Below are 11,483 nucleotides of genomic sequence, written 5' to 3' on the forward strand. Positions count from 1 at the left end.
AGTCAAAGATGCAGGGAAATATGAATAAAACATTCTAGAATTCTCTTTTAAAATAGGACTTCATCAAAGGTATTTATATTATATCCTAAAATAATTAAGCAGCCAATGATTAGAGCTAGGAATATTTTTTAAAAATTTTGCCAACTGCGTGCATTGCAATTTTCCATTGTTGGCTATCATATTCTCACATATTATTACACTAAAAAAAGATAACTCAAGAAAAGTATCAATTCCACCTAATTTAGAGAATCCTCCAATCTTGGGATTTCCTAACTCATTTTACTTTACCACTGAGTCTCCTCATCTGCTACTCCCAACCCTCTACCCTCTAAATACTGAAAATTAATTACAGGCTAACTACTCCAATTCTCTTCTTCCAGAGCTCATACCCTTAAGAATGGTGGAGCTGGTACCATAATTTCACATTTATAAACCTTAGAAATATTACAAGCATTTGCTTAGGGCTATTATTATGATGAAAGGCTTTATAAGTAATATTTGTATACCATCAACATCCACTCCTTTAAAAAATGAAGGGAAAAAAATTTTTTTTAAAACAACTTACCCATACATAAGAAATTTCTTAACAATATTTCTGGAATATTTGGCTTTACTTAATTCAACCAAATTGTCTGAAAAACAAAATAAATTACAATGATATGGTATTCTCATAACTAAATTATGGTACCCTGCTTTATTTGTTCCAGGCAAAGAACAAATAAAACCAGAGGAAAAAAAAACAAAAAAGGCACTGCAGAGGACACACTGCTTTACCTCAACAGAATAATTTTCCAGGATAGTGCCAGGTATTGCAAGAGAAAGCAAGTGACTTATTACAAATGATTACAACAACTTTCCAACTTCAATGTGTAACAAGTACCTCGCAATTCTTCAAAAGCCTCTTTTCTCTGTTCTTCGTTACCATACTGAATGTAACACTGGATGACACGTGTTGAATCATGTGCAAATGCAATCTGTAGGAAAAAGAGTTTGTACCTTTAGACTAATTCTCTCTGAAGATTTATGATCCTCTCTTATTGTCTGTTTTATTTTGAATTCTTTTAGAATTTCCTGTTTAAAAGGAAAGTAGGATCTTTTTGGATAAAATCAAATTTAGATTACTAGAACAGAAATATTTGTTTCAATTGTACACAAGAAAAAAATCAGCATTCTTTGGTTTTGCTACTTACTGCATTTCGTAGGTATAATAGTGGCACTTCAGCAGGGATAGCTTTAACCATTTTGCAAGATTCCTATCATTATAATTCAAATCAAACCAAACCAAACTGAGACTGTCTAGTGATATGCATTATATTTCCAATTTCTCTGAAAGTTACCATCCCTAAAAGGGGAATATTTCTAAGTTCAAAAATCCTATTATTCTGATTTTTATACAAACAACCTAAGAATGTTTCGCTTTGGCAGCTAAAGGTATAGATAAAGATCATTCAATCTAAAAAGACCTCCTATATAAATATATTGATACAACAATTACATTATTAGTTAACTCCATTTCTCATATTTTCATTATAATCCCTGCACACATATCCTAGAAAAGTTGCTGTATTTCAAATCTGATTCTCCAATCCATCCCTCCCTAGCAAATATGAGGATGGATTAGACATTCATTCAAGGCAATAACCACAGATAATCAATCAAGCAAAATTATTATTATGCTACAGTATTTGTTATTTCAAAGGTGATTATTTGTTGCTCACTGGCTTTAAATGTTTTTTTAACTACAACAAATCAGAGGGTGAAGGTATACTTCCATCAAAGTAATGGATTTCAGAAGAATTTCTCTAAGGGATATTTGTTTAGACATCTGGTAAAACTTTTTTAAAAATAAGGTTCTTTTTGTGAGATGGTTATAAAAAAACTTCTTTTGTTGACCTTTTTTCACTCATAGTGAAATAAATTAATACCAACAATAGAGGTTAAGTTGTTGGTCTTTCTCTTAAATCTGAGGTTGGCTTACATTTCCTAAAAAATAGCTGAGTAACATGTGCATGTTGCATTTGTGCACATACTGAGCACCTCCTATAACCAATGTAAATGATTGAAATATCCTTCTTTTCACTTTGGCCTCCAAGCAACTTTAAGAGTGACATGTTGCTATTCCTACTTTATAGATGAGAAAAGTGAGATTATGAAAAACTAAGGAACTTGCTAATCCTCTGTCCTTGGGCAAGAAATGTAACTTCTCTGAGTCCCAGATGTCTCACACGTACAATCAGGATGACGACGTTAAGTTAAATGAGAAAAGATATACACTGGTTAACACAATTCATAGCACGTGGTAAATAAGTGAAAAATGGTTTACGGCTATTAGCTTAAAGGCTTATATATTTTAAATGCAGAGCCAGAATTTGAAGCCTTGATTAACTCCCAAGTCTGAGCTCATGCAGTAAAATCTAAGGATAGTCAGAAAAGGATCTTGAGAATGAAGTATTTGTAAATTGAAGATAACAGACTACCACTACAGGTGAGAGGCAGTTCTATCTTAAAAAGATGACTCTGGATTTATAGGAAAGCTGGAGACTTCCTATTTCAACATTCCTTCAAACTGCAATATGGCATATCTGGTTAGAACTAAGCACATGGTTTGACAAAGGCTGCACCTCCAGGGTTCCCAAATCTACTGGAGTCTGCTGTCTTGCAAGTTTACAGCCACGAAGTATTTATCCAAATAGAACACAATCAGTGGAAGTTTACTACAAAACAGGTTTAAGCAGTAACAATGAAAATTACTTCATAACCTCCAAATCTAATACATTTTAAAGACCTCTGCATGATTGTAAAAGCAAGAAAGAAAACAAAACAAAAAAATTAATCAAATGTTTGTACCACGAATACAAAGACCAGCTATTTAAAACATGGAGTTCAGAGCAGGATTTTCAAATAAATACTACTGAATTAGTAAATTCCTCAAGATACCTGTACGAGAACATTGATTTATTTTAAGTAAATTATTAAAAAGTGACATAGCCAAATACTTGATAGATTTTTTATAACTCCCCCTCAGTAAAGTTCCTTCACTATCAAATTTTTATTTAGTCAGTGTGAATAGTATTTGAAATTTTTGGCCAAATACATTTGAAACAATGAAAAGTTCACCTGTCACAAGTGGTCAACCACCCTTCCCCAAGAGTGAGTCAATTTCAACTGCTTAAAACTGCAATTGTGAATATGCCCTACTTACTGTTTTAATTTTCCCTTGAATCAACTTCTGTAAATCACTAATCAACTTTACTCTTTTTTCTTTGTCACAGTCTTTTCTACAAATAAGAAGAAAAGAGGGAGGAAACAAACTTAAGTGAAGGAATTATTTTAAACATGTTAAACTAACCATACTGGTAGGTGTTCACCCAGTTCAGCATAATTTTCTTTTTGAAGGCAGTAGACCTCTGACATCAAAATTACTATTCCAGAGCAGCCAGATCAAAGTAATTTTCTCAAAGGCAGAAACTCATCTCACAAGGTATAATTTTATACATCAATCTAAATCTTAACAGCTAGAACTTCAGAAGTAAAGACAATAATAAAACAAGTCCAAGATACCAAATACTTAATAAGTATCTCAAAACCTAGCTGATAAGAAACTGTCTTCATTTTCTAAAAAATCTCTCAGAAGGATGTAAAATCCATTTTAACTCTCATGCATTTTCATAAACATATCTGACACCATCCTATTGATTTTACATATTTCTGCAATTGGCAGACATCCAAATACCAATGCCTTTACTGGGGTATTACAAGTACTTCCTTAACAACCCAAGGGCTATGTCATTTATTTTGGACATCCCACTATTTACAAGGTACACTGATGCATTTCCACCATCTCCAAGGGACTAGTAAAGATGCCATTAGGTAGCATTACCTTCTTAAGATCTCCCAAATCTGTTTGGCCCGAACAACAATGCCATAGTTGGTTTTATCACTGAGTTGCCTGCTCTGCTTCAGCTCTTTCTTCTTCTTTTTGAAATCATCCCATTTGGGTTTCTTGGCTGTTGATTCTAATTGTTATACAAGTGATTTTCAATCACATTTAACATTCTGGGTGCCATAAACAAATATAAAACAGGTACACAGGGCTATCACTAATCAGGGTCAATACTTATTGTGGAAGCTAAAATGGGGAAAATATCATCCCCTGAAAATTTACACTTTATTTCACTTTCTGAGCAGTTTGTATGTTTTAAATTGAGATAAAAGCAATCATTCATTCAACAGCTATTTATTTATTCTTAACAGGATACCTAATAAGAGAAAAGGGAAATTAAAAGGATTAAAAAACAACTGAAAGTTTTTGATCATCTTTTTCAATTATAAAATAAAATTCTACTTCTGAACATTAAGATCATTGAACTTTAGGCATAATCAGTTCTCAAACATAAAACTTAGTTCAAATTAGAAGAGGAAAAATAACTGATTCTACAATTCACTGTTCTAAGTGCTGTTATGGATGAAGTCACCTAATTCTCACAACAAGCCTATGAAGCAGGTACTACTATCATCTCCCCTGGGGAAACAAAGGCACCAAGTAGTTAAGCACTAAGCGGAAGAAGCAGGATTCAAACCCAGAGATTACCTTCTTAAACATCATGCCTCTTACTTATGAAAATATACAGTCAAAATTTCAAAGTTCTCTACATACAGATTAATATTATATAAGTTGAATATCTTACAATTACTATTTTTTGTCCTCAAAATTTGAGAAACTTATCAGTTGAACCCAAAACCCAATGAGATTAAACAAAGAATACCTTAATAAAATGGATATTATTTACATGAGTATCCTTTAGAGAATCCTCGGAGAGTTATTTCTAAATAGTTGCCTTCTCTAATTATGTATGGAAAACATATCCATTGTCAAAAAAAACTTGGAAAATACAGAAAACAAAATTTTGTTTTTCCTATAATCCCCAAACCCAGAATTAACCAGTGAAAAGAGTTTATTTCTTTCTTGTTTTCTTTGCATGCTTAATTTATTGAAATCTTAAACAGAAATTCAGAATCTTACTGTCTTTTCAATTAATATTACATTATAAGCATTTTCCCATGGAACTAAATATTCCCCAGAACATAACTTTTAATAGCTTTAAAATATACACTAATTTATTTAATTTTCCTCTTTATTGTTTACTGATTTATTTCTTGCCTGATCACACAGAGAATTACAAGCAATGGAGGGTATATATATCATCAATATTAGGGTATGACAGTAGTATACAGCAGAGGATAATAACTGATCCAGAGTTAAATGGATCTCATAAAAATGTGGACACCCATGACATGTGCTGCATGAGTTTGTAGTAGATACACCAATTTTGGGGATGCCTAGTATCCAATCCCCCTCAGCTGCTAGAAAATATAAGAAAATACATTCAGAGTTGCATGAGATGTAATAAACACATCTCCCAAAGAAAGAAAACAAAGCTACAGCAGGACAGGATCTTAACGTGACAATACGTGTGTATGTGTTTAGAATGCAAGCGTCAAGAACTCCAGTAGGGAAAGGAAGATTCAGGAGCTAAGGCTAGTAAAGATACAGGAAAGAGAAGCTGGAAGAGAAACCATTAGGGGTGGGACAAAGAAGTAAAAGAGAAAGGAAAACATAAGAGAAAAGATGGGGGCTGGAATAGGAAGAGTTCCTGCATGTGTGATGAGAAATAATGACATTTTTTCTTCCTGCCTCTCTCCCCTCCACCCTCTTAAAGCAGCTGCCCCTCCAGTGAGGAGCCTTGAGGAAGAAGAGAGAGTCGGGAGCAGGGCTGGGGGACTAAACTGAGAAGGCCCCATGGCAGTGGTCTCAGTTGGCAGCACAGGAGCAAGTTAGGATATGCCATGTTGGAGGAAAAGAGAATGAAAGACACCAAGGAAATTCTCACAATGTTGCAGAGAAGGAATATGTATGTCCGCATATGCAACCTGGAAGTTCCTTGCTTTAGACCAGTCCAGGACAATGTACAACAGAGGCATTCTGTACAATAGAGCAGAGCTCTGGGTTACAAATGATCCTTTGAACGCTGTGATAAAGAAATTAGCAGTTTGTTTCAGTAGGTAAACAGAAGCTCTGCCAACATGTCTAACTGTTCAGCAATTTGTACTGAACCAGTTAAAACTAAATCTATCAAGTGCACACTATACCTTTACTGGAACTGCCCTACTGAATCTGACCTGTCTGATAGGTTTATTAAAATAGGCTGGTCCTAATTCTGTGAAGGCAAGGTCTCTACATCTCTTTTTTCACCAAGACATCCTTAGCCAGACTGCAACTTAGCTGGGACATACTGGTTATTTAGGGCCAACTTCTATGCTCATTAGTTGGGACCTGTACCCTTACATATGGTTAATTTTTTTTAACCCCAACTCCCCAAACGCCCCCACATGGAAAACTCAAATATCTGTTATATGAATGAATGAATTAATTAATTAATTAATTTTAGCTTACTGAAAGGAATGCTTTATTGTAGTAAGCCATTACTTCACTGTAGGAAGCCAATAAAACTTAGCTTAATTCCATAGCTAAAGTAATTCAGTAAAGATCTAGGAAATAAGGAACTCTAAGCACCAGAGAGAAATTTTAACCAGGGAAGATACTTTGTTTTTTATTTAAGCCAATATATGGCTACCCTACCCCACACAAAATGCCGCCTGCCAAGGAACAAACATGGACTTCCGGAGCTCCTGTTCACAACAGTTCAGGAAAAAGTTCAAGAAGGGCAAGGTCTCTGCAGACTATAATAACAGAATTAGTGCTTACCATCACTTTTACTGTCTGGCTGGAATTTTCTCTTGTTGAATTTATTTGCTTGTTGGAATTTGTTCTTTGATACTTTATCTCCTTGCTGCTTATTCTTGAACTGCTTCACACCCTTTTTCCCAGGTTTTGTGGCACCTTTCTCAAAGTTCTTAGATGCACTTTTAGGTCCACCTTCCTTAGCAACTTCCCTTGGGAATGTCTTTGAAGGAACAGAATCTAGTGACAATAATAAATAATTATTGGTTCAATGATCCTGGGCCTAGATCTCTTTTAACCATGACATTGTATTTATTACAGAAAGTTACATTCTCTTTAATGACACTTATTTTGTCATTATTCTCAAATATGCAACATTGATCCTTTTGAATAGAGTGGGATTTAAAATAATCAAAACAAAATAAAATATTTCCCTGATTATAAAATTATAATATAGGTTCATTATAGCAAACCTAGAAAGCGGAGAAATGCATAATCAAGTCTACCCATAATTCTAACACCTAGAGAGAATCAACCAATATAGACATTTTGGTGCATTTTTCTAGTTTTAAGCATAGAGTATAGATGAGTTATTATTTATACACCTTTCTATTGTACTTTAATGACTCCATGTCATTAAAGTCTTTATATAAAACTGTCAATGGTCAATAAAATAATAGGATTCCAAGAATAAAATGAGCACTCGAATTTTAGAAAGCATAACAAAGACAAAGCAAAAATTCTAGCTTTGAAAAAAAAATTTTCAAAGCCTATAAGAAAGCTATTTGACAAAAACCCTCTTGGTCAACAAAACTTGCTAACAAATGAGATAAAAACTGCAGGGAGCTGTACCCTAAGAATACCACAAAACAAAACAAAACAAAACAAAACACAAAGATTGCTTAGGAAACAGTCATTTACACTCAGACTTCTATTTTGTAATACTGGCACCTGATGGAACAATAAAAATACCACAATTATAAATCCTGAAGTAAAAAGAAGTTAGTTAACCAGATCAATTTACCAGAAACATCAAAATAAAATGTTGTAGTAAATTAGTGTGAATAAAGTGAGGCAGTGGCATCACTGGCTGGGATAGGGTCTTTCATGAGCATCATGTATAGCATCCCCCAATTATTTTCTCAAATGTCTAAATTTCAGAAGGAACATGCTAACTCGTATGCATTGATGTCTTCTCCTTCTTACTATTTTAATCCTAATACCAGCTCACAAGTACAGTTTGAACAGCTACATGTCCCCTCACCCAACCAGCACTGCCCACGCTCTAACCATAATAGCCCAAACAACCAGGACTGCCTTACCATTATTTTTATGAAATCTGCTTTTTTCTTGTGATGCCTTTGTACCCTTTCCTGTGAATTTTTTTTTCCCTTTGACTTCCATCATAGCAACTCTGAGAAAAAACAAACAAAAAAACAAGGATCATTGAATTGCTCCTTATGAAACAGCAGTTTCCAGAGGGGGTACAAATCACCTGGGTACAGAATGGGTATCCACATGAGTCCAGCAATTACACAGTTACTGCCTATATGATTGTAAAACTGAAAATGAACAAAGATATCAATACAAGAACTAAGAATATACAAACACCCTGACTAATGTGATGTATTTGAAGGCAACACTTCAGCAATAATACTGGATAAAAACAGATCATTATTTACATTAAGTATAAGCATCAGTACTTGTACATCATATAACCTGGGAAAACTTCATGATGAATAACTGAAAAAAAAATACCAGTCGATTTCTTGATTGCTGTCCTAAAAAGCCAACAACAAACAATGGATTGCACTCACCACATACCCAAATAAAATAAAATACCACCACAGCACCTTACAAAACAGTTCCATCATTCTAAAACTTCCCATGCAATTCCTTTGTCTTCAATCCTTCCCCCCACCTCTAGCAACCACTGATCTGTTTTCCAGTCCACTAGTTTCGCCTTTTCAAGGATGTCACATAAATGGAATCACATAGTATATAGCCTTTGGGGTCTTGCTTCTTTCTCTTAGTAAATCCATTTGTTTGATGACCCTTACCTTTACATCTAACCATCACATTCCACAATGACTGTCAGAATTTTCCCATCTTTTTCCTGTCTCTTTATTACCACTTGTTGCCTCATGCTTAGACTATTTTGCCTTTACATCAAAATTGTCATGATCCACTCCCGACCGCAGGATTAATCTTCCAATAACATACTTATTTCATGCCATTTTCCTGCTCCAACAACTTCCCACTGCCTACTGGAAAAAGTCTGAATTCAGACTGGCATTCATAGCCATCCTAAGTTTGGTCCTAACCTACCCCCCTCACAAACAACTGTCTAACTTGTTTCATTATTCTTTTTCAGGCTTCAAACTTTAAGGTCATTATCTTCAACAACAGCAACCCTACCCAGCTAAAATGTCATTTTCTTCCAAATACCTCTTCTCTTTACTAACCAGATGATTCTCCTTCTTATTTCTATGGTATGTTTTTATTGCCTTCTTATAACTTAACACATGTTAAAACAGAGGTATATACAAAGGAAGGACTTAACGAAGTCACCAAGCTGGGAGAGCCCAATTTTGCCCTGTGAAGGGAAATACCAGAGATGTCCCAGAGATAGAGAGATGTGACCAATCCCTTCAGGCTTAGTACTGTGCTTTGAAAGCAGGAAACATTAAATATCCATCTTCTAAATGTTGGCATTCCTCCAGTCTTTGAGAGCTCAAGGCTGTCTCCTGTTATGCTTTAGGTCTTGGCTTTAAGATTACTTTTCCAGGCTCCTCCACCCTCTATCTCAACACCCAGTTCATTTCCTTCCGGTGCGTACAATATGCATTTAGGCTATACATTTAGGCTGCCAATTCTGAGGAAAGCGAGCAATTGTCTCATTCACCACTTCGCACAGAATCGGGAGCAAGAGTGGATGTTTGCCAAACATACAACAGACAAATTGAACGAAACTTGCAGGGGCCGGGATTTCAGAGAGTGAAGTTCAGTCCAGCACTCACTGGGCAAACTGGTGAGAAGAGAAGTTGTTGAGTTGTTGCCCCACCCCACCTCACCTCCCTCGACAGGCTCCCGTCAATCTCCGAAGGCCACAGAAGACTACCCAGAGAGCGACAGGCCTGTCCGTTCCTACCCTCTCCGGCGGCGCCGCGAGACTCTTCGTCTGCAGCGCGGGGCCGGGGACGAACCCCTCCCCTGAGCGAACACTGAGCCGCCGCACTCACCGCACACGTGGGGCCGAGGCACGCGTGGGTTCCGGGTCCACTGTCACCGCTTCCGCTTCCTCACATTGCTCCGCCTCCGGGTCCTCCGCGAAGGCCGCTTATTTCCTCTTTCCGGAGCGGAGCTGGAGTTAAGGGCAGGCGATTGGGGGGAAAACGGAAATGCTAGGTTTGTATTGGTCCACTTCTGGTACACCAGGTAGAAGCGCGATGGAGACGCCTAACGCGGGTTTTGGCCCTTGAAAGGATCCGTCAGGCCGAGAATGTGTAGCCGGCGCCGGAAAGTGACGTCATTAACCCTTTTGTTTCCTTACGGAAGGAGTTTTCAGTGAAGTTTAGTCGGTAGTCGTTGGAGAGATTTGCTTAGCATGTTGGAGTCTCGGCTCAGAGGCAGTTGGCCTATATTGATACTAAAATAGCTAATAGTTTTTAGAGTGCATTCAGTTGCATCCTCTTTAGGGCTATTTCAGGATTCCACAGGAATTGTAATTCCGGCTTTTCTGCTTCCCAGCTGTGTGGTTTTGCGAAAATTGCTAAATTTTTCTGAGCCTTGGTTTTCTAATAAATCAAATAGATAGCTAAGTCATACATACCAGGTGCTTAGCACAGTTAATGAGCATGCTAAGCGCTCAATAAATGTTTGCCATTATTAATGCCTGTACATTCCATGCTACTGCCGTTATCCTCGTTTTCCACTTCAGGAAATGAGACTGTAGTTAGGATGTTATCCCCGTTTTACAGATAAAGAAACTGAGGTGCAGAAAAGTTAAGTAACTTGGCCAAGAAGATAAATGTGGAAAGTTGAGGAGTTGGGACTTGATCCCAAGTGTGTCAAACTTCATGTTTCACTACCTTCCAACTCACGCTGAGGGCAAGGGGCATCGTTGCTTTCCCGGCACCTGTCCCACTACTCGGCACATAGTAGATGTTTCATAAGCACTTTTTGTCTGCCTTTACTGTTACAAGTATGTTCACACTTCAGCTCATTTGTGTCTGATGAGAAAAGTTTCTGAGGCATGTCTTTCCATCTAATCTTATGAAAAAAGGAAAAACCATAATAGCTTTGATTTGGTGAGCCTGACGCAAAATTCACGTTTTTTGTTTTTTTGTTTTTTTTTTTTTTAACATGGCTGCTATTGGACTGCTTTCCCTAATCCATTAATTTCCCAGTAAATGCTCATGAGAAAGGAATACCAAACAAGAATCACATGAGGCCCATCTTCAGTGGCTACTGGGCAAATAGTATTATGGTAGTGGAAGTATTAGACCCCTTGACATACATGACAAATTAACGCTGTCTCTCCCTCCCCTGCAATCTTCACAAAATACACCCTACCACACAATCACTGGAAGGAATACTTTCGTATTTGCAACTCCATAGATAGCAGCACATCTCCTTGCAGACATAGCTGTGTAGCTGCCTTAAACATATACATGAAAACTACTATTCATGTGCTTTTCACTAAGGAGAAAAAAAACTTAGCACCTGCCAAAGTCCTAGG

At 36.7% G+C, this 11,483-nt stretch overlaps 1 protein-coding gene across 2 annotated transcripts in view; it reads right to left on the reverse strand.

Annotated features, from left to right (window-relative positions):
* PUM3 (pumilio RNA binding family member 3) overlaps positions 1-10,104 on the reverse strand; it is a 39,301-nt gene extending 29,197 nt beyond the window's left edge. The window contains exons 1-7 of one of the 2 annotated variants that reach the window (XM_037851115.1): positions 9,985-10,104; positions 8,065-8,156; positions 6,767-6,982; positions 3,881-4,016; positions 3,203-3,278; positions 881-974; positions 566-632 (exon numbers count right to left, since the gene is read on the reverse strand). In XM_037851115.1, the coding sequence (XP_037707043.1) occupies positions 566-632; positions 881-974; positions 3,203-3,278; positions 3,881-4,016; positions 6,767-6,982; positions 8,065-8,149 (674 nt within the window). In that variant the 5' untranslated portion in view covers positions 8,150-8,156; positions 9,985-10,104. Of the gene's footprint in view, positions 1-565; positions 633-880; positions 975-3,202; positions 3,279-3,880; positions 4,017-6,766; positions 6,983-8,064; positions 8,157-9,816; positions 9,959-9,984 lie in introns of those variants that run through there. The other variant, XM_037851117.1, reaches the window with a different exon arrangement.
* Between the last annotated feature and the right edge of the window lie 1,379 nt (positions 10,105-11,483).

This window comes from Choloepus didactylus, chromosome 10 (assembly GCF_015220235.1).
Source record: "Choloepus didactylus isolate mChoDid1 chromosome 10, mChoDid1.pri, whole genome shotgun sequence".
NCBI lineage: Eukaryota > Metazoa > Chordata > Mammalia > Pilosa > Megalonychidae > Choloepus > Choloepus didactylus.